At 49.1% G+C, this 22598-nt stretch overlaps 2 protein-coding genes across 4 annotated transcripts; both read left to right on the plus strand.

Moving 5' to 3' along the window:
- Positions 1-502: 502 nt before the first annotated feature.
- On the plus strand, positions 503-4814 carry acot18 (acyl-CoA thioesterase 18). Of its 3 annotated transcripts, none has more exons than XM_067254587.1 (11): positions 503-586; positions 1714-1922; positions 2149-2248; positions 2404-2594; positions 2742-2905; positions 3151-3270; positions 3368-3450; positions 3676-3769; positions 3853-3933; positions 4039-4180; positions 4384-4814. In XM_067254587.1, exons 1-11 carry the CDS (start codon positions 576-578, stop codon positions 4512-4514), a joined length of 1326 nt encoding a protein of 441 aa, XP_067110688.1. In that variant the 5' UTR covers positions 503-575; the 3' UTR covers positions 4515-4814. The 3 variants fall into 3 exon arrangements, with proteins under 3 accessions (XP_067110688.1, XP_067110687.1, XP_067110689.1); XM_067254586.1 differs by lacking the exon at positions 503-586 and adding an exon at positions 1043-1264; XM_067254588.1 differs by lacking the exon at positions 503-586 and adding an exon at positions 1560-1597.
- Positions 4815-5742: 928 nt separating this feature from the next.
- On the plus strand, positions 5743-21998 carry lamb1b (laminin, beta 1b). Its single transcript, XM_067254568.1, has 33 exons — positions 5743-5814; positions 6435-6607; positions 7290-7428; positions 8343-8416; positions 8814-9002; positions 9169-9232; positions 9822-10024; positions 10147-10267; positions 10496-10684; positions 11199-11375; positions 11514-11626; positions 11705-11784; positions 11903-12038; positions 12219-12380; positions 12503-12636; positions 12792-12912; positions 13077-13263; positions 13443-13586; positions 13912-14143; positions 14308-14471; positions 14928-15152; positions 15261-15478; positions 16034-16130; positions 18427-18796; positions 18886-19070; positions 19357-19598; positions 19697-19903; positions 19997-20141; positions 20312-20519; positions 20622-20763; positions 20875-21051; positions 21170-21329; positions 21487-21998. The coding sequence occupies exons 1-33, from the start codon at positions 5784-5786 to the stop codon at positions 21621-21623; spliced, it is 5346 nt and encodes a 1781-aa protein (XP_067110669.1). The 5' UTR covers positions 5743-5783; the 3' UTR covers positions 21624-21998.
- Positions 21999-22598: the final 600 nt, after the last annotated feature.

Raw genomic sequence — 22598 nt, forward strand, 5'->3', positions numbered from 1 at the left:
GTATACGAGCAGGATAAGGCTATGTGCCACATTGGTTGGCCTTTGGCCAGGGATTTAAATTACAAACTGGCTTTACATCAACAACACCACTGCATAAATCTACAGATACACTTCATTTCTGAGAAAGAGATGTTGTATGATAATGTGATTTTCTTGGGGAAGGAACATTTCTTTGATCCATGCGGTTCACTTCTGTTCAAATTCTTCTCTCAGGATGTCAGAACAGAAGAGAAATCCTTCTTCCAGCTGCAATATGGTTGATATAGTCTCTTCCATGTCAACAATATGGCAGTTGTAGGCCCTATAACAGACACGTGCTCAACTGTAGTTTCCCAAACTACAGTACAACATAGGTGCAGAACTGGATTATGATGAGCCTTCTTCAGAATCAACTTTTTTCAATCCAGGAAACATATGAAGAAAGTTTACCAACGCCCAGAGGCTGCTCTTCTACGCAGCCTCTGGGCGTTGGTCGCCATCGCTGATCCTGTTGTCTCCAACTCTGATATACCACTGACACAACAGCAGTCACCACGCCTTCTAGTGGTGCAAATTGGACAGGAAAACGGAACTGCATGCTTCAAAGGTAAATTAACGGGACTCAAATGTTCGGTTTGATTCTGACGTTATGATTCGTCAATGTAGAAATCGTGTCGCGGGTTACTACTTCAGAGTAGATCATATGTAGCCTTAACAACCGACAAATAACATTATCACATGTGTGGGTGTGTGTGTGTGTGTGTGTGCATGTCAGGCTAATGGTTGCCTTTTCGGAAACCTTGGAAAATGTTATCCTTTGAATGTGTTGCATGTATTTTACACAAACCTGTAACTCACACAAGACCTGTAATTCAACGCATTTTGATCACAAACAGTAACATGACAAATGTAATCACTTAAAACTAGCAACCACGTAGCGTTCGTCACATTGCAACACTGTGTCCGGATCACCTCTGTCGTAATCCATTCACTGCCTGGTACTCCTCTACAGGCACATGCCACTCATATAACTCTCAATAGTAGAAAACATTAAACTGCATTTGTGAACCGGTTAAATGCGGTTTTCCCACCAAATATTAACTGGATAAACTGTAGTCCCTCGTAACTAAAAGTCGCTGCACGCAGTGATAAAGTGCATAGGCGAACATGAGACGTTCCTGAAGTTCTATATGGGGTTTAGGATTTGCTGTAGCCTAACTTTAATGGCGGCGCGGACTTTGCACCTTTCTCCTATATTAAATGTATCTACGCGCTCCTGGATCAGGTAACAAAACGATTCGGTTCAAACGTACATTTAGAACTGTGAGTGTCTGCTGGGAGGGAAGTACATCATCTGTCACTGACTTGCAATGAGTTATGTATTCCATTGATTTACATGTCTTTTTTTCATAGACGGTTTGCAAGATAGAACTGATTTTTGATGTTGGGTTTATACTTTGTAATGGTAGCAAATGTAATTACACTGTTAGCAAGTACGATGTTAAAGTGTGTATTCCATTGGCTTCCAGTCAATATAAACAAGACAGAAAGATTGGGGTTTTACAGCTGTGAACAGCTAATCACTCTGAATACTTTGACATGCAAAAGCTCTCGATAGGTAAAAGATTGATCCACAAGCTGCAATTTCTTTTATCATTAACTACATCATATGAGAACTTTGTCTTACAACAACAAACTATAATCCTAAACTCCCAAGAGGATTTGTTTCCACAGGTCGTCCTTCACAACTACCATGACAGGGGCCCTCCCCTTCCTGTCTGTGCAGCCAACACGGGCTCTTGTTGACGAGAAGGTCCAGGTGGTTGTGAAGAATTTAACACCGGGGCTTGCAGTGACACTACATTCCCTTCATCAATCGGAGGACAACGACTACTGGGAGGCCTTCGGACATTATATTAGCGATGACAGTGGCACGGTGACAGGTAACAATCAAAAGTTCCTTGAAAGACAGGAATTCACAGTTTAACTATAACTGTGTCTGGCTTACTGCCAAACTTGGGTCATTATTACATTCCATATTCCTCCGAACTGGTCAATTCCAGTCCTCATACAGTAACAAAACCTCAAAGTCGCTGCATGGGACCACCCAGTGATCTGACTTTCAAGCCACACAACAGACAATCTTACAAAGTTACATTTTGTCTCCAGTGTCTAAGGACGCCAGTGTTGGAGGCACGTATCGGGGTGTAGAGTCAATGGGTCTGCTGTGGAGTATGGTGCCTGTGCCAGGCAGTCGACCAGGCCTCAGGTAAACACACCTGCACAGAACAACCATCTATTGTTATGATGTTTGTATCCATCTCCAACCATTGTATTACATGGTGGAGTGTAATGAACAAAGCTTACACACAGTCTGGGGTTCTCTCTCATCTCTCCCTCTCTGTACGTTTGTGTCCCTCTCAGGCTAAGGAAGAAGGATGTCCTCTCTCCCATAGTGGTGCTCATGTCTGTGTATGAAAATCACCTGTCAGAGGGCTTCATGAAGCAGCCTCCTCTCTCGTCCATCTGTACAGAGCGTTGGTACACAGCCCCAGGTGTACGCAGGATGGATATAGAGGAGAATGGTGTCAAAGGGACCCTCTTTCTACCTCCAGGTATTTCTGGCAGTAAACATGGCTTCTGTACATACTTCCTTCCCATGTACAGTTCACACTCACTGAACTCTTATCTATCTTTCTGTCACTCTCTCTCCCACTTTCTACTCTCTGTCTCCCCCCTCTCTCTCGCTCTCCCTACCTCAGGTCCTGGACCCTTCCCTGGGGTGTTGGATATGTGGGGAGGGGGCGGAGGTCTGGTGGAGTACAGGGCTGCCCTTCTAGCATCCCATGGATTTGTTACCCTGGCATTGCAGTACCTTTCAGTTGAAGGTGCCGGGACCACAGAGCTGGAGCAGAACTACTTTGAGGTGCCGATCTTGGATTGGATCTCTTTCTTTATCTGTCTCTGTCCTTCTGATTCTCTGTCTGTTGATTTACTATACTGTTGTCCGAGAAGTTATTCATTGTCATGGTGAGTGCAGAGTCCACCCATATGAACCATTACTCAGTCCCACTCAGGGTCCATAAACTTCTTCTCACCCATGCAGGGAAGTGTCTTGAAACTTCAACTTCCAGTTGTAACTTATATAATTTCCCACTGCACTGTGTACAGGGCGCATACAGGATTGTACAAGAGCATCCCCTGGTGTTAAAAGACAGGGTTGCACTCTTTGGTCTGTCTTTCGGAACTTCAGTGGCCCTAAATATGGCGGTTTATTCCAAAGTCATCCGTGTGAGTTTCCACTTTTCAAATGTCTGAAACGCCATTGGCCTGTTCATGTGTCAGTATGTATGTTTCAACATGTAGGCTAACATTGTCTGTGTTTTAGCCCCGGTGCTGTGTGTGTATCAGCGGCAGCCATGTCCTACCCATCAACAAACCCACCCACTTTGTGTTAAAGGAGATGAACAAGTGAGTCTGCATATCCTGACTGATTAACACCACATTATATCTCATGTCTGGTTTAAAGTTGTGATGGGAGGCATTAAAAACGTAGAACAGCAGCTCTCCATCTGTCTGCATAGATATATATATATTTCTAAGGGTTCAGGATTTTTTTCAGTACCTTTTGTAGTATGAATTAAACGTCCAACTATTGACTCATGTTGATTCATAAAAACCCACCTCTGTTGTCAGGAACATTAACAAGACACGATTGGACGAGGAAGGCCACGTTATTTGGAAAGATATTATTCTGCCTATTCCGTCAGATCCAGACATGAAAGTTGATGTCAGTACACCAGCTATTTACACACAGACACAGACATTCAGTGACTTTTTAACTTTGATATTACTAACTGAGTGCTCTGATAGGTGGGGAAGATCAAATGCCCGTTGCTCTTAATTGTCGGTGAGGATGATCAGAACTGGCCCACAAGTGAGTCTGCTGAGGATGTGAGTATATAAAACACCCACACACTCCTCCAGAGTGATAGAAATGTAATCAGCTGTGAAGTTTGAGCAAAGGTGACCCTTGACCTTGTCTCCCCTGATCCTTAGATTTCCATGATGATGCATGAGGCAGGAAATGAGCACCTGCTGACCCTTCTGTCCTACCCTGGTGCTGGCCACCTCATCGAGCCTCCCTACACCCCCCACTTCAGAGCCAGCAACTTTATAGTGCATCATTCAAAAAAGAAAGGTTATTCATCAGGGCACACCACTACATTACACTTCGCAAAACACGTTTTTGCTTCGGGAGTTCCTTTCTTTTAAGGCTTTTCCCAAACCATAACTCAACACATGCAGTAAATAGTTAAAAGGTTTTCTTTTTATTATGTACTTAAGCAGGAGTTGTATATCATAGAATAAACTGACAACGGTGTGTGTGTGTGTGTGTCACAGTGATCATGCTGTGGGGAGGACAACCAAAACCACATGCCGATGCACAGGAAGACTCCTGGGAAAAGGTCCTAGAATTTCTACAGCAACACCTGTACCCCGGCTATGACTCAGCACCTCAGGCCAAACTGTAATGTGACATCCTGTAAACACAATGACCAGGAAAATGTAGCTTTACTTAGATTTGAAAGCAATCAAGTTTGTATTTAATATGTATTTAAGCAGTTGAATGAAATGATCACCACACAAAGAATGTGAAGAGATTGAATGGGGTTTATGAATGGTTTTCAATGGTGTTTTATAAAATATGTAATATCTTCTGGGCCAATTAACTGAACTGCCTTTGTAGTATTAATTATAAAAGTTACTTGAGCAGTGATTATTAAGTATTATTATGGTAACACATTTTTAATAAACTAAGAGATGTCTTGTTTAATTTTATTTTTGTAGTTTTTCAAAGTACCACTGGAGGGTGGTATGTATTTGCAGTGAAAGACTATTAGGGAATACTATTGAACTGGGGAATACTGTAAGGGAACCATGTATTTAAGGGTTATAATTTATAATGTAAAAGTATAGTATGAACCAAATACAACCTAGTCTGAACACCTTGGGAGTACACTGTAGCTTTTTAGGCTGAGACTGACCAATGGAGTGACTTTAATTATGTAAACACCTGTCTTAAACTTTCTCATCCAATAATATGCAGGTCCTCCATGGAGGATACAGTAGGATAGGTATGCTATGCTAGGTATGTTATGCTAGTAGGTACATCATGCCAGAATAGGAACTGTCATCTGTGAGGTCATCTGCTGGAATGCTATGTAGCCTACTCTCCACCTGGGTGTCAGTGACACTGGACTTCTGTGCTGACATGGTAATGACATTACCTTAGGCTACTCAGCTGAGGATGTTAGAAAACACCTGATGAGTTTATAAACACATAACTGTCCACTGCCTGTCCCAGATACAATGCAGCTGTGTACACCAAAGTAAGTATATCTGCAGAGAAATTCAAAGAGTTTTATCCATATGGCAGATCCTCTTTACCTTAATATTTTATCTAAATACAGTTGGGATCAAATTATTATGTAAATATCATGCACATACCAATCTTATGGGTTACTTTTCCTGGATCTAAGCTTACCTCCACAAATTATTCTAAGTATTCAACTATAAAAGCAGATTTTCATGTAACGTAAGTGCGGATGAAAGTTTAAAAGTTTCAATGAAGAGTTGCTGTTTTAGCTAGAGGGGTGGGGGCCGCGTGGGATGCGAAGTTGGGGGCTCGCTACGATCTCGTACTTGACAACTCCCTCCTCTCAAACACATTTACTCACTCACCGCTTCGAAACCCGCTGACATCAACCCAGAGGCGAAATATCAATGTTTTACATCGAAAAATGTTGATATTTTATATCGCAACCATATTCAGTAAGTGCCGTTCCCTCTATTCTTGAACTTATTCATATAGCCTACTTACACAAACGTATGTATGTTAATGGAAAAGAAAACTGGTCTGTATAAAGAGTTTTGTATTATATTGCTTACTGTTTTTCCGGCGTGTACCACTTGTCATCCAGCACATTTAAGGAGGGACAAATGTTAATCCTTATGTGGTAAACTAAGAGGATATTGCTTTCATATTGTATAGCTGAACATAGTGCGCCTAGGTTCGGTTTTAAACATTGTTATTCAGGGTTTTCTGAGGCTGTTTTGTACATAAATGTACGCTGACATCTATGCCATTTTTCGGAATAAAACAGCCTGCTTTCATAAACATTCCCCCTCCTGGGATTGATTAAAAAGGGAGTACATGTGATTTCAATTAAATTAACTGTGGGCCCAGCATATGCTTTCTGGTGCTCGATTTAAGTTTTACTTCGACGGAAGTATATTATAATAGACAGACGGTAGCAAATAAATATATTTTTAACTGGTTGGCTATTCAATATTATATTTTAAGTCTCTAGCTTCTAGAACTTCAGTGCTACACTAGCTCATCCCCATTCATACTTATTCACCACTGACTCCTCTCTGCCTTTCATGCGCAGTTCTCGGGTGTCGAGCCGTCCCGCAGCTCCCGGAGTTTGGGGACGTTTGCACCGAGGGCAGCTGCTACCCCGCTACTGGAGACTTGCTGATCGGCCGTGCGCACCAGCTGACCGCTTCCTCCTCATGCGGCATGAAGCGGCCAGAGCGCTTCTGCATTGTCGGCCACCTGGAGGTGAGACAGGCGCGCGATCAGATCTATGCATTGACATTGAATGCTTGAGAAGAGTCTGTTAAAGGAAATAACAGCCAAATGAACATAATGTTTGGGATGAAGCCACACAGACCGCCTCAATACTTTCAACATCAATTTTGTGATTTCATATTTTATTAATGCTGATAGTGTAATGTTTGAGCAATGTGTGTGAGGGAAAGTCTCCATGATGTCTTGCCGAGTGGGAGGGTTGGCATTTCCCCCTCACAATACGTGCTGTGTGCCACACAATCAATGTCCTGTCTACTTAACTCTGGGGAGTGAAGATGGGGGCTTGATCAGGGATATTCCGTTTAGTCAGAGCCCCTCCGGGGGGTCTGCTATAGATGGGGGTTTGTGTGGAGGGTTTTTATCAAGGGAGGGAGGGGCTGCTGGGTGTGCAGGAACATTCTTGGTTCAACAGAGGAGGGGACTGGGAAAGACTCAGACTGGTCGGGGAGAGGAACCACTTAGCAACACTTAGAGATTGAGTTTCAACATAGCTGAAGTTGGCTGAATTCAGAGATTGTGAAAGTAGTTGCACAATCTGGTGACAAGTACATGTGTGTGTGTGTGTGTGTGTCAACATACAGTGTGTCTAGGCCTCATTTGTACCACATACAAGCAACAGTGTGCTGCCACTTTATCTTTCCCTCTCTTCCAGGATGAGAAGAAATGTTTTGTGTGTGACTCCAGGAAGATGTACAATGAGCGAACGAATCACACAACCAGCCACACCATCGAGAACGTGGTCACCACCTTCGCTCACAACCGCCTCAAAACCTGGTGGCAGTCTGAGAATGGTGAGAAATTGGAAAGAGAGAGAGAAATTGGAAAGAGAGAGACAGAGAGAGAGAGACACAGACAGAGAGAGAGACAGAGAGAGAGAGAGAGAGAGAGAGAGAGACAGAGATAGAGAGAGGAGGATCTACAGTGTTTTAGTTGGAGGGGACAATGGTAGGGAGTAAATGAGACCATAATGGCCAGGATGAGTGTTGACAGATTGAGGGGTGGGTGAGAGCATCCTGTGTGTGTTCTCATGGGAACAAGAGGCGGGAATAAGTGAACGGTAGATCACAGGGCAGGCCAGCCAATCAGAGCAGGCCCAAGGGGAGGGGTCACAGGTGTGCTCAGAGGAACAGGTGGTACTTTGGGAACAGATGTGTGTCTACCGAAACACATGTGTACCGCTTCCTTTAACACACACACTCACACTTACATTTATTAGAGAGTGGGATATTCTGACCTGACAAGATGAGAATTGCACAGGATATCCCAAAAACCTTCACACTAAGACCAACACACACACAAAAAGCAAAAACACAAAAACCTCAACTCCAAAATACACACTCACTCACACACCCCAGCTCAGAGTAGACCCACCCACCCAGCTCAGCGAAGTGGTGGGAATCTGGCGCCAGAGTCTGAGTTATGGGGAGGGGGGGGATCATCGGCCAGCCGTCCAGATGGTCTTGGAGTCCCAGGACGAGGGAGAAGAAGCGTAGTAGAGGTCGGGATTTCTAAATTCTGAATCACATTCTTCACTAAGCGACCTCTGTCCACCCCTGTAGCCAAGGCAACAGATTGATTCATCACATGGTTGTGGAAGGAAGGCCGGTCTGTTTACACGTGTGTGTGTGTGTGTGTATGTGTGTGTCCTGTATGTGTGTGTGCATTTCCTGTTAGACCTATGTTTTTGTGTTTCCTCTGGATGTAGGTGTGGAGAACGTGACCATTCAGCTGAACTTGGAAGCAGAGTTTCATTTCACTCACCTCATCATGACCTTCAAGGTGACTGACCCTTGCCCACACATTTACATCGCACACACTCACACACACTCATACATTCACAGGCAGAGGTAAACACACACTCACAGCTGTGGGTGAGGAATGTGGAAAATTCTCTTGGTCTTTTGAGAGAAAAAGGGGAGGGGCCATGCAGTAAAACTCTCGTCTCTACTCTGCTGGTGTTTGTGTGTGAAGCTCACATCCTTGTACCTCTGCCGCCTTCCTGTGCCCCGCCCCCTTTAATGATATATCTTCCTGTCCATCCCTCTAGTTAGAACCACTGTGACTCATAGCACTTATTGAAACTGCATGTTATATGTGTGTTTCGATGAAGTGGTTCATTTTTTATGATGTAACTGTGGATGTATAAATGTGTTGTGTGTGTGTGTGTGTCTGGCAGACATTTCGCCCAGCGTCCATGGTCATCGAACGTTCTATGGACTTTGGCAAGACGTGGCAGGTGTACCGTTACTATAGCTACGACTGCGAAGCCTCTTTCCCTGGCGTGTCGCTGGGACCCGTGGTCAAAGTGGACGACGTCATCTGTGACTCGCGCTATTCCGACATTGAGCCGTCCACGGAGGGAGAGGTGTGTATGCGTGTGTTCACGAATGTGTGTGTGTGTGTGTGTGTCTGCACGCTGATATATGTGTGTACAGCCTGCATGTGTGTCTGTGTCTGAGAGTGAGGGAGGTCGTTCTAGGTTGCTAGCTTGAAAAGGTGTCATATTTTTCTCCGTGCCTCTTCTCTCCTAGGTGATATTTCGTGTGCTGGACCCAGCCTTTGAGATCGCAGACCCCTATAGCACCAGAATACAGAGTGAGTACCTCCAACATAATGCCTGGGGAGTCATACACCTCTCATTGAGACATAATAAAATGCCTATTTGTAACATTTATAATGTATATGATTATGAGAATAAATGTAATGACAGCCTTAAGTCATTTGTAGTCGTAGTCAAGGTAATAGGCATGGAACAAAGGTCAGATAGTCTGGGGGTTCCGATGGAATTTCACATCTGGAAGTTACATGGTCCCCATACACACTGAAACATACACCCCTTCGCATATCTCTCTCTTTCTGCTCTCTCTATCTCTCTCTCTCTCTCTCTCTCTCTTCTCTCTTTCACATACAAGCGTAAACACACTGGGGCCTCATGTGAAGCATGTGGTGAATGTGTGTGTAGGGTGTGTTAGGGACTTCAGAAGCAGGCTTCGCAGATGAGTCAGGACCCCTATCAGACCACACCAGACAGAGCTCCTCTGTGCATGAATATCAATGTAGGATACAGCTGCTGTCCCATGGGAAAATGGCTTCATTTACTTCAGCAAAAGTCCTCTGTGTTTTGAAGAGGGTTTACAGTTAGTTATACACATGCTGTGTGTTGTGTGTGTGTATGTGTGTGTAGACATGCTGAAGATAACAAACATACGAGTGAAGTTCACCCAGCTGCACACATTGGGTGACAACCTGCTGGACTCTCGTGATGAGGTCACCAAGAAGTACTACTACGCTCTCTACGACATGGTCGTCCGTGGCAACTGCTTCTGCTATGGCCACGCCTCCAAGTGTGCCCCTGTTGACCGTGCAACTGTGGACTTTGATGGCATGGTGAGTCTCACACACACTTACACACACAAACACAAATATACCACAGTATCATATTTTGATTCACCAGTGTGGTTTTGCGTTTGACGCTAGTATATGTTTCTTATGTCTGTGTGTGTGTGTAGGTCCACGGCCACTGTATGTGTAACCATTACACTAAGGGTCTGAACTGTGAGCTCTGTCAGGATTTCTATAATGACCAACCCTGGAAACCTGCAGAAGGACGCAACACAAACGCCTGCAAAAGTGAGACACACACACACATCACACACATTCATCACACACACTTATCACACACACACATCACACACATTCATCACACACACTTATAACACACACACACATTACACATACAGCCTCATACACATCCGACACATGTTGATCACACACACTCTCGTCACACACAGACACATCATGTATTACTTTGACGCTCCAGTGTTAACACATGATCTCTTTCTCGCCCCCTCCACTCAGAGTGTGAGTGCAACCAGCACTCTGGGAAGTGCCACTTCGACTTGGCAGTGTACATGTCTACAGGGAACGTGACGGGTGGGGTGTGTGAGGACTGCCAGCACAACACCATGGGCCGTCAGTGTGAGCAGTGTCGGCCCTTCTACTACCAGCACCCCCACAGGACCCTGAGGGACCCGCGCCTCTGTCAACGTATGCCAGCACCCCCTTTCTATCTCTGTGTCGTTAGAGCCGCTGTCCTACACACACCACCTGGTACCAGGGCCATTAGCACTGGTGTTTGAACCGCTAGGAAGTGCCTCTTCTTATGACGTAATACTTGGTAAACACCAGGTAGATACAGATGGAATTGGTGCTAGAAAATAGACTGCAAGCCGTAACGGATTCCCTTCCTTTTTCTCCTCCTTGCCCCCTCCCCTCCTCCTCTCCCCTCCATCCCTCCCCTCCTCCTCTCCCCTCCTCCTCTTCTCTTCCCCTCCCCTCCAACCCTCCCCTCCACCCCTCCCCTCCACCCCTCCCCTCCTCCTCTCCCCTCCCCTCCTCCCCTCACCTCCACCCCTCCCCTCCACCCCTCCCCTCCTCCTCTCCTCTCCCCTCCCCTCCTGCTCTCCCCTCCTCCTCTCCCCTCCTCCTCTCCTCTCCACTCCCCTCCTCCTCTTCTCTTCCTTACTCCCCTCCACTCCCCTTCTCTCCTTCTTCTCCGTAGAGTGTAACTGTGACCCGGACGGCTCGCTGCAGGGGGGGGTGTGTGACGCGCGGACGGACGTGTCCCTGGGTCTGATTGCTGGCCAGTGTCGCTGCAAGGCCAGCGTGGAGGGAGAGCGCTGTGATCACTGCAGACAAGGACACTATGGCCTGGGACGGGACCCCCAGGGATGCATGCGTGAGTCAAACACAGCTACACGCACACACACACACACACACTGATAAACAAAGCTACACACACTCTGGGAACACTCACACAAGATAATGTACATTGTTTCCTGTTTTTGGTTGTTTGTGTCTGTGTGTGTTTTGGCAGCATGTACCTGTAACCCATTGGGCACGCTGCCGGGGGGAAACCCATGTGACATGGACTCAGGAAATTGCTTCTGCAAGCGCCTCGTCACCGGCAGGAACTGTGATCAGTGTCTGGTAAGGGACTGACTATTTTGCGTGTGTGTGTGTGCGTGTGTCAGTGTCTGTCTGTAACTCCACCCTCGTCCACTGCAGCCACAACACTGGGGTCTCAGTATGGACATGGACGGCTGTCGAGCATGTGACTGCGACCAGGGTGGAGCCATCCACAACAAGTATGTTTTTAACCAATCACAGGAAGCCTATATTAGCATCGACCAATCAGAACCTGGATCCAATTAGGATATCTAGCCGCTCTTCCCGTACCTAACTTTCTGCACCCCCTCCCTGTAGCTGTGACCCGGTGTCGGGCCAGTGTGTGTGTAGGGACCACATGTTTGGCCAGCGCTGTGACCAGGTGGAGTCTGGCTTCTACTTCATAGCTCTGGACCACTACATCTACGAGGCAGAGGACGCCAAGCACGGACCTGTGAGTGTCTGTGTGTGTGTGGGAAAGAGAGAGAGTGTGTGTGTGTGTGTGGGAAAGAGAGAGAGAGTGTGTGTGTGTGTGTGTGGGAAAGAGAGAGAGTGTGTGTGTGTGTGTGTGAGTTGGTCATTCTCAAGTGTGTGTCTCACTGTCTCTGTGTGTGTCTTCCTCTCCCCCTCTCAGGGAGTGACTGTGGTTCCGAGGCCCTACCCCCCCCTACCCCGCAGCCCCACCTGGACAGGCATGGGCTTTGTCAACGTCCCTGAAGGAGCTCACCTGGAGTTCATCATCAACAACATCCCAGAGTCCATGGACTATGACCTGCTCATCCGCTACGAACCGCAGGTAACACACACACACACACAAGAGAACCGCACGCCCTTTGTGACATCAACACACACATCATGTTTGTACCACGTGTATCCTCGCGGGCGTAAAGGCGTTCTGTGTTCTGTGTGCTGCTGTAGTTGCCCCAGCAGTGGGAGCAGGTGAATATGAGGGTGGAGCGGCCTGTCTTCAACCCTTCAGACCTCAGCAGTCTGTGTGCTAACTCCATACCAGGGGGAGACCAGCAGGCCGTCTCTCTGCCTCCAGGGTCCAGGTCAGCCTCAACTTTTCTCTCTGTGTTTCTGCCGGTCTTTCTCTCTGTCTCTCTGTCCATCAGTCTAGGTGTTGGTCAGTTGGTCTGTCAGTCTTTCGTTCTCCCATTCTGAATCCTTCTCGTCCATCCTGTTTGTGTGTGTGTGTGTGTGTTAGACATGTGGTGCTGCCGAGGCCTGTTTGTCTGGAGAAGGGCTACAACTACACCATGCGTCTGAGTCTGCCTCTCTACTCCTCGCTCGGCCACGTCCAGAGCCCCTACACACTCATCGACTCTGTGAGTACACACGCAAACACACGCAGTACAGAAGCGGAAAGAGAAATCCCAGAGTCATAAGTCTGTGACGTTTAGTATTGCTGCCTCAATGATTTGTTCACGTATCTCTATACATCTTCCTCTGCTCTTGCTCCACCCCCCCCCCCCCTCCCCCCTGTGGTCAGTTGGTGCTCATGCCGCGGGTGCGGGAGCTGGACATGTTTGAGGGCAGCCAGGGCGAGGGAGCGTGGGACACGTTCCAGAGGTACCGCTGTCTGGAGAGCAGCCAGAGCGTCATCAAGAGCCCCATGACCGACATCTGCAACGACTACATCTTCAGCGTGTCCGCCCTGCTGCACCAGGGAGCCATGGGTAAGAACACGTGTGTGTGTGGGGGGGGGGTGTTTGTGTGTGTTATCAGCGGATTTATAGCCTTGAGAATGTAACATTCCACTACCATTTCATTAAATACTTCATCCTTCTCTTCCCTTCCCTTCTCATCTCTCCCCCCCCCAACCCCCTCACTAAATCCCCCCCCCCCCTCTCTGTAGCGTGCCAGTGTGACCCCCAGGGTTCCCTCAGTACTGTGTGTGAGCCCAGCGGCGGCCAGTGTCGATGTCGCCCCAACGTGGTGGGCAGGAACTGTGACCACTGTTCTCCCGCCACCTACCTGTTCAGCCCAGCAGGCTGCAGAGGTGAGGTCAACAGCAAGGACAACATAATGCTGAGGATTTGTTCGAATCTGTTGTGAACCACATACTGTGATTTTCCCCTGTCTTTCCTCCCTCTCTCCACCTCCCTCGGTCCCTCAACTCTCTCCCCATGTCCCTCCCCTCTCTCTCCATGTCTCCCCTCTCTCCCCATGTCCCTCCCCTCTCTCTCCATGTCTCCCCTCTCTCTCCATGTCTCCCCTCTCTCTCCATGTCTCCCCTCTCTCTCCATGTCCCTCCCCTCTCTCTCCATGTCCCTCCCCTCTCTCTCCATGTCCCTCCCCTCTCTCCCCCTCTCTGTCTTCCCCAGCCTGTGACTGTGATCCCCAGGGCTCGCTCCACGCCTTCTGCCAGGAGGCCTCAGGTCAGTGTGAGTGTGTGCCAGGGGCCACAGGGCGTCATTGTGCCCACTGCCAGCCAGGCTTCTGGGGATTCCCACATTGCCGGCCCTGCCACTGCAACGGGCACAGCGAGTACTGCCACCCCCAGACTGGAGAATGCCAGGACTGCAGAGACTCCACCACCGGGCAGAACTGTGAGAGGTACCAAAGCTAACCAACCGTGCCACAGTTTAGAGCCTTCATACCTTTTTATAAGTGTGTCGATGAGCGGTGTTGAATGTCGATGAGTGTGAGTATGTGACTATAAGGGTGTATGTGTCGAGGGGTGTGTGTATCCCATCATGTCCCCCTCCCAACTCCTGCAGGTGTCTGAGTGGTTACCACGGTGACCCGGTCCTTGGTTCTGGTGGGCAGTGCCGCCCGTGCCTCTGCCCCGACGGGCCCGGGAGCGGACGGCAGTTTGCAGAAGGATGTTACCATGAGCTCCCCTCCCAGAAGCTGGTGTGTGCCTGCAGCCCGGGATACAGAGGTAGATATCAGCACACACACACACACATACACACACACACACACACCCACGCACACAAAGCAGATCAAGTGAAGTTGACTTTTCCCACCACATACTCATCACACACTCAAACTCCAGTTTCTCCTACCCACACACACCTGTCATAGCAGAGCTCAGAGAAAGGCCAGTGTTACCCTGTAATCATAGAGCCAGGCCTCTTGTCTGTCCTAATAGGCAGGTAGAGCTAGGCTAACTACAGGGAGAGAGAGTGTGTGGGAAACAGCACAGATACCTCTCCCAGTGTGCAAGTAAAATGACCCCTCAACCAGCTTTATGACCGCTGGACAGACCTGACCAGGTGCATCAGGAATGGAGTGGGTAATCCTAACCCAGCTTTGAGTTTGTTTTAATTGTATGATAGGGGTGCTTGTGTGTGTGATGTCTGTTCCTGATGCCTTGTCTCCATCTGCTCTCCAGGACCCAGGTGTAACGAATGTGCCCCGGGTTACTACGGTAACCCCCAGGTGCCCGGAGGGCGCTGTCTGCCGTGCCAGTGTAGCAACAACATCGACATGCACGACCCGGGCTCCTGCGACGCCCGGACGGGCTCCTGCCTCAGATGCCTGTACTACACAGAGGGCTCCAACTGCCATCGCTGCAAAGCGGGTTACCACGGCAACGCAGCCACCCAGAGCTGCAGAAGTGAGCCAACCCTTTTTTTTTTTTTTTTTTACTGTTTATTTTTTACTGTTTGTGCGTGCGTGTGGTCGTTGGTGAGGGAGTGACCAGATCTCCCTTGTTCCTCGGCAGGGTGTATGTGCTTCGCTGTGGGTACGGCATCGCAGGCCTGCCCTGCTCCGGACGAGTGTCACTGTGACCTGCACAGTGGCCAGTGCCCCTGCCAGCCCAACGTGGTGGGTAAGAGCTGTGACCGCTGTGCTCCCAACACCTGGAACCTAGCCAGCGGAGCGGGCTGCCACGCCTGCGACTGTGACCCCGCCCACTCCTTCAGCTCCTCCTGCAGTGAGGTGAGTTGCTGGTTCCCCATTGGTCTAGTCCGTACTTCCGACCTGTCACTCACCAGGCCTGGCACTGTAGCCTGTGGATCCAGCTTCTCACTGCTTACTCAGTTTAACCATAGACTCCCTTATCTCTCTTTCTTACTCACTGACACACACACACACACAGCAGGCTGCACACTGTATGCACACACAATCAAAGACACACACACACATTCACGGGAGAAACTACCAGGGTTGTGTGTTTCCTGGCTCAGCTCCACAGAGGAAGGAAGTCTGAAAGAATACTCTCTGGGATTTCTGAACACACATTCCACATTAGAGAAGAGAGGGGTGGGGGGCTCTTTCCAACATTAGTGGCCCATTGTTTTTGAGTAAATGTGTGTGTATGGGTCATGTTAACACAACGATCCAGCTTTCATGAAGTGGATAATGTGCCAAGCGTGGATGATTTGCGTGTGGATGAGTTGCGTGCGGATGAGTTGCGTGTGGATGAGTTGCGTGCGGATGAGTTACGTGCGGATGAGTTGCGTGTGGATGAGTTGACGTGTTGTGTGTTTCCAGGTGACAGGGCAGTGCTCATGCAGGCCTGGGTTCGGAGGCAGGACCTGTAGGGAGTGCAGAGAGCTGTTCTGGGGAGAGCCAAAGGTCAAATGTCATGGTGAGTCCCCGCCCAGTCCCTGAAGCATGTGGCAGAGCGGCCGTGAGGGGTTACATGTGGCTTTGTCTTTGTGTGTAGGTCCATCATGGTTGCATACTTTGCATGTATGACAGAAAGGAAATATGTTTGTTGAAAAATGCAGTTTCCTGTCCATCTGCATCTGTGTTGTCTCTTCCCGTATGTTTGTAGACTGTGTTAATGTCTCTCTCTCTCTCTCTTCCCCTCTGTGTGTCTCTCTCTCTTCCCATCTGACTCTCGCTCTTCCCCTCTCTGTCTCTCTCTCTCTCTCTTCCTCTCTCTCTCTCTCTCTCTCTCTATCTCTCTCTCTCTCTCTCTCTCTCTCTCTCTCTCTCTCTCTCTCTCTCTCTCTCTCTCTCTCTCTCTCTCTCTCTCTCTCTTCCCCTCTGTGTCTTTCTGTGAGTGGGCTAGTTTGAGTAAACAGTCTCAGTTCTCGTTCTCATGACCAGTGGTTCCCTAGAGTGACTACGCGGCTTTGCTGTTTTATATTCTTTTTCCATGGCTTCCAGTGTTCTCACGCTGTGTGTGTATGTGGTTATGTGTGTGTGTGCGTGTGTTTATGTGTGTATGTAGGACATCTGCCTCACAGAGTGGATGTCTGGTGACTTGGCGAGGCTTCCAGGCTTCTGTCCTGTCCTTGTGTTGTCAGTCCCAGCGTGTGAGTGTCATCCATTAGGACTGGTCTGACTCTCACTCCACGAGACATGGTTCATCATCTGCTGAACAACTGAACAACAATCTGGCCAGCTCTCCTCCCTCAGTCCAGCTGGAGAAATGCATGCCTCATAGTAGCTGGCACACCCTCACAAATGAGAGAGAGAGACAGAGAAAGAGAGAGAGACAGAGAGAGAGAGAGAGAGACATAGAGAGAGAGAGAGAGAGAGAGAGAGAGAGAGAGAGAGAACCAAAACATCAGAGGGGAAAAAAAGCCTGTTGATGAGAAGACTCTGGGAAGGACCTCTCTCGCTCTCTCATGACGGAATGAGAACCAGATGTTCCCCCAGAATTCCGAGGCATCCCGTGTTGGTCATGCCCCCTCTCCAGCTCCTCCGCCTGCAGCTCAGGGCTCCCAGATCAGTCCTGCAGAGTTACCCTCCAGCCTGTGAAGCCAGATGGACCCCTGGCTCTGCCCTCACTCTTCACAGACTGTTACACTGCACTGCTGTGACGAATCATGGGAAATGAAGAGTGTACATCATTGGAATACTATGTGTGGGTGTACTGTATGTGGGAGAGAGACAGAGAGACAGAGGGATGGAGAGAGAGAGATAGCAAAAAGAAAGCGAGAGAGATGGAAAGGGATAGTGAGAGAGGGTGTCTGTGTGAGCCTGATGTGTGTGTGTGTGTGTGTGCGTGTGTGTGTGTGTGTGTGTGTGTGTGTGTGTGTGTGTGTGTGTGTGTGTGTGTGTGTGTGTGTGTGTGATTTAAGAGACCGTTGTCTGTCGACCACATGGCCGTGTGTTTATGTATATGGGAGTCAGATGGCTGAGCGGTGAGGGAGTCGGGCTAGTAATCCGAAGGTTGCCAGTTCGATTCCCGGTCATGCCAACTGACGTTGTGTCCTTGGGCAAGGCACTTCACCCTACTTGCCCCGGGGGAATGTCCCTGTACTTACTGTAAGTCACTCTGGATAAGAGCGTCTGCTAAATGACTAAATGTAAATGTTTATGTAATTTGGCTAAATTATCACTTTAATGGTTTACAATAGCATGTTATCATAGTGTGGAAATGCCTTGTTTATGTAGACCACTGTAACTTTTGAGAAACACACAAACACACTCACGCAATTCTACCATCAACCCTCATCAATCAAACCCAAGGGCCATGTTAGTGGTGCTTACCACTGACATTCTCCCCTTTTCCTCCATTTTACATTCTTTCCCTGTGAGTCACTCCATCTCTCGTCTCCTCCCTTCCTGTGGGCAGGTCGGTAACGTAGCACAAGACAGGGTCAAAGGTCAAGGTCAATCCTGTGTTTGTTCACCAATTGACACTCTTCATTTCCTTGGGGGGAATCTTAGAGGTGGTGGACATGCTCTCATATTTCTTCATAAGGGTACTATCTGTCTCTAGAGGGGCCCCATACTCCATCTTCCTCCCTGCGAGCAGCCTGTGTGGGACGACACACACACACATACCTCCCTGGACATCTCAAGAGCACAGCTGTTATCACTACCATTATCACGGATCCAGGATCCGTTCAGACTTGTGCATGAGTTTGACAGTGTGTGTGTTGGTGTGTGCGTGTGACTCAAACACTCCCTTTGTCTCTCTGTAGCGTGTGACTGCGACCCACGCGGCATCGCCAGAGAGCAGTGCCACAAGACCACGGGCCAGTGTGCGTGCGTGGAGGGCGTGACGGGCCCCAGGTGTGACCAGTGTGCCCGCGGCTTCCAGGGGGAGTTCCCAGCCTGCGAGCTCTGCCACCAGTGCTTCTCCGCGTGGGACCGCGTGGTGGGGGAACTGACCAATCAGACGCGGCGACTAGATGAGCATGTGAGCGAGCTCCTGACCACTGGGGTGACGGCGCCCTACAAGGAGACGGTGAGCAGCCTGGAGACCAGCGCCAAGGCTGTCAGAGACCTGCTGGAGAACAACCCTGCCTGGCAACAGCTGGAGGAGATACAGCAGCTGATGCTACGGACCACGTGCGTACACACACACACACCAGACGTACTTTACTTTTTTCCCCTCCTCAGTCACCGGCACATCCTCAACATGATGCCATCCTTAACAGGTCGCTGGTGGCAGACTTGAACGAGAGGCTGAACACGACAGAGGACACCCTCTCTCGTCTCCACGGCGATGCCAACCAGACCACCGCCAGTCTGGACGCCCTGAGGCAGGGGGCCGAGGACCTGGAGCGCTCCGTCAGAGAGATCCGGCAGCAGGTGGACAACGTGAAGAACTCCAACATCCAGGGTGAGAGAGAGAGTGAGAGACAGAGAGAGAGAGAGTGAGAGAGTGTGTGTGTGAGAGAGAGAGAGAGAGAGAGAGAGAGAGAGAGAGAGAGAGAGAGAGAGAGAGAGAGAGAGAGAGAGAGAGAGAGAGAGAAAGAGAGAGATAAACATTAACACAGTCTACAAAAAGTAGGGAAAAGTCCTATCTGTGCTGATTGAATGAGGGAGAAGCGTGATGAGATGGTGAAGTGGTAGTTGCTAGCTGTTCCCTGACCCACGTGGCCCTGTCCAACGTGTACCACCTGCAGGAGCGATGAACAGCATCACCACCGCCCACCTGGAGTCTCGCATGGCGGAGCACCGGGCCAACGTCTCCACCAGTAACCCTGGCAACACAGTGGAGGAGTCTGCAAAGTTGCGGCGCGCCGCAGAGGACAAACTGAGCAAGAGCCAGAAGGAGTTCGACCGGAAGCAGCAGAGACACACGCAGAAACTGGAGAAGCTGGCCAAAGACCTGGATGCTTTCGACCTATCGGGACTCAGCAAGCAGGTGCGTTTGATTGGATCAACTTGGTGCCGTTATATACGTTGTTATTTGTTAGCATTACGTGACCATCAACGTGTCTGGTGCTCTGTCTCTCTCCTTAGACGTGCGGTGCTGAGGGGGGTGTGGAGGGGTGCGATGAGTCCCCCTGTGGAGGGCTGGGATGCGTGGGGGAGGACGGCACACACCACTGTGGGGGCGAGGGCTGTGAGGGCCTGGTCACAACATCACAAACCGCCCTGAAATCCTCCAAGGACTTGGACCAGGAAATCCTCACTGCCATGCAGGAAGTGGACAAGCTCTCCAGGATGGTGAGACCTGTGTCACTAGTCTCTCCTCCCCGCCTACCGAGAGTCGGCTGGGTCTGTTGTCGTGGCGTTAACGCGCACCGTGTCGCCCTCTAGGTGTGGGAGGCGAAGGTGCGTGCAGACCAAGCCAAGCTCACTGCTCAGGAGGTGCTGCTCAAGTCCAACCGGAGCAGAGAGAGAGTGGAGCAGAGCAACCAGCAGCTGCGCAACCTCATAAAGGAGATACGAGACCTGCTCACCAGTGAGCCGAACAGGAAGCTCTCTTCCCTCCGTCACGCACACACTTCCTGTCTCTCGCTCCTCTCTTCCACTCTCTACATCTTGTTCTCTTTCTCTCTCGTTCACCATGTCTTGTTCTCTCTTGGTCTCTCTCTCTGTGTAGTGAGGGCACATGTTTCCATTGTGTTGCAGATGAGCGGGCAGATGTGTCTGTGATTGAGGCGGTCGCCAATGAGGTGTTGGCGCTGGACATGCCCACCTCGCCCACCCAGCTGAAGGAGCTGACCAATGAGATCAAGGAGAAGGTGGGCACCCTGACCAACGTGGAGTCCATCCTCATTCAGAGTGCCAAGGACATCCAGACAGCAGAGACCCTACTGCAGCAGGCCCGCACTGCCAGGTAACACACACACTCACACACACACGCCAACACCCACAGGTATGCCTGCATGAATCAATACGCATAATGACATGCTGTCCACAACCCCTCTGTCTCTCCTAGCCAGGAGGCGTCCGATATGAAGGAGACAGCTGATCTGGTGAAGGAGGCCCTGGAGAAGACTGAGCATGCCCAGAATGCTGCCATCGACGCCATCAAACAGGCCAGCAACAACACCAAGGGAACTCTTGACCTTCTGACGTCCGTGAGTGATGTTTGGAAGTGTCAAGGTTTCTGAGAACAGCGCTTTGAAGAGGGTAGGTCACTAAAGGTGTGCGTGTGTGTGTGTGTCTGTGTGTGTGTGTGTGCACGCCAGGTTGAGTCGGAGACGGCCGACTCGGAGCTGAAGCTGAGTAACACCACGCTGCGCCTGCTGCAGCTGGAGAGAGACGTGTCTCTGCTGAGAGAGATCAGCCTGGAGAGCAGCCACAAAGCTGAACACACCCAGACTGTCACTGATCTGGCCAAGCAAGAGGCAGACCAGGCCCAGCAGGTACACGTACACACACACACAAACACAATCACATCCACACACAGATATACAGTATGTAGACAAACGCATGCAAACACCTTTACATGTATCCCGTGCTAATGTGTGCATGGTTTGGTAGGAGTTTGAGTCGGAGGTGAAGGATAAGTACAGCGTAGTGGAGGAGTTGGTGGTGGACAAGGCAGAGGGCGTGTCTGACGCCAGGAAGAGGGCGGAGCAACTTCAGGAAGAGGCCAAAGAGCTGCTGTCCCAGACCAGCGACAAGCTCCAGAGACTGCGAGGTATTCCAGCTGCACCCTCCCATCCACACCAACAAACACAGACACCCTGATTACTGTCCACACGTCTCAAAGCATCAGTCAACTCGAATAAAGACTATGAAAGGCCTAAATCTTTCCAATAAAAATTCCACATCAAGCCGTACTTGTGTGTTCCCAGAGCTGGAGAGATCTTATGAGGACAACCAGCTTCTTCTGGAGTCCAAGGCAGAGCAGCTGGCCGTTCTGGAGAGCACCGCCCGTCAGCTGCTCACAGACATCAGCATGAAGGTCACCGTGTACAGCACCTGCCTCTAGCCAGCCACGCTCATCCACAGACCACAGCAGCGGTCAGCGAGCAGCACAGCTGAAGACAACTAAAGATGAAAACCACTTCAAGAACCATGAGACTTTAGTATTTTGTGCTATGAACCAAATATTCCATACAGAACTGATCCTATAAGTGATCAACACCTTTAAAGCAATATAAGCTATCATCGCAAGTCATATGTGAATATATGTGAATTTAAAACCACTTGACTGCACATGAAATACCAGCCATTATGTGGGAAACAAAAAAACGATATTTATAAAGATACTTAAAGTTTCCCCCAGAAAATACACATATGTTGATCCCAATTTGTTGCTGTAAGTTAACATTTTATTAAAAACGACTGCATCACAAACACCTTTCACCTTTTTTGTGAAGAAAAATATTTGTATCAGAACAACCACTAGGTGGCAGCATATACCATGAATTGGCACTGGTGAGGTATGGGCAGATGGCCTTGCTGTTCGGTGGTACAGTACCAGGCCACGTGCCACCCATGTGTAGATGAACACAGGCTGGCAGAAGCAGGGCACTCGAAGACGCAGTGGACCAAAGCACAGTTTGAATAATGAAGTTGGCGTTGGCAGGATCCGGATAAAACATTAATGACAAACAAAACAGCTTGAGCATGAACTACAGGGCCCTCTGTGTGCTACAAAACAAACCCATACTACATGCCGCTGAATCAGATGGTAGAGGTCTTGTGAATAATCTACTGGTCCCTGCTTCACTGCTTGAATGCTCGAGTGGATAAACTGGGGACATAAAAGGTCTCAATGCCAGATCGAGTTATATAACTCATTTACTCATAAAATCTTTATTCTATGTTTACATGTATATTCTATATCCACACATGATGAGTTATTCCACTGTGTCATACTCAAACTTAAAAACACAGTAGGTCCTCTTGTACAAGACATGAAATAAATACATCATATTCTTGAGCACTGGTCTGTCAGATT

The sequence above is a fragment of the Osmerus mordax genome, chromosome 17 (genome assembly GCF_038355195.1).
Source record: "Osmerus mordax isolate fOsmMor3 chromosome 17, fOsmMor3.pri, whole genome shotgun sequence".
NCBI lineage: Eukaryota > Metazoa > Chordata > Actinopteri > Osmeriformes > Osmeridae > Osmerus > Osmerus mordax.

What these genes read in the sequence shown, in the direction of transcription:
- acot18 (XM_067254586.1), top strand. Translation starts at nt 1,170, where the DNA reads ATGGGGTTTAGGATTTGCTGTAGCCTAACTTTAATGGCGGCGCGGACT. An exon ending in GGCAGTCGACCAGGCCTCAG is followed by an intron (nt 2,249 to 2,403) that starts GTAAACACACCT and finishes TGTCCCTCTCAG; the next exon opens with GCTAAGGAAGAAGGATGTCC. An exon ending in ATCCAGACATGAAAGTTGAT is followed by an intron (nt 3,770 to 3,852) that starts GTCAGTACACCA and finishes GTGCTCTGATAG; the next exon opens with GTGGGGAAGATCAAATGCCC.
- lamb1b (XM_067254568.1), top strand. Translation starts at nt 5,784, where the DNA reads ATGTTGATATTTTATATCGCAACCATATTCA. An exon ending in GCATTGTCGGCCACCTGGAG is followed by an intron (nt 6,608 to 7,289) that starts GTGAGACAGGCG and finishes CCTCTCTTCCAG; the next exon opens with GATGAGAAGAAATGTTTTGT. An exon ending in GGTGGAGCCATCCACAACAA is followed by an intron (nt 11,785 to 11,902) that starts GTATGTTTTTAA and finishes CCCTCCCTGTAG; the next exon opens with CTGTGACCCGGTGTCGGGCC.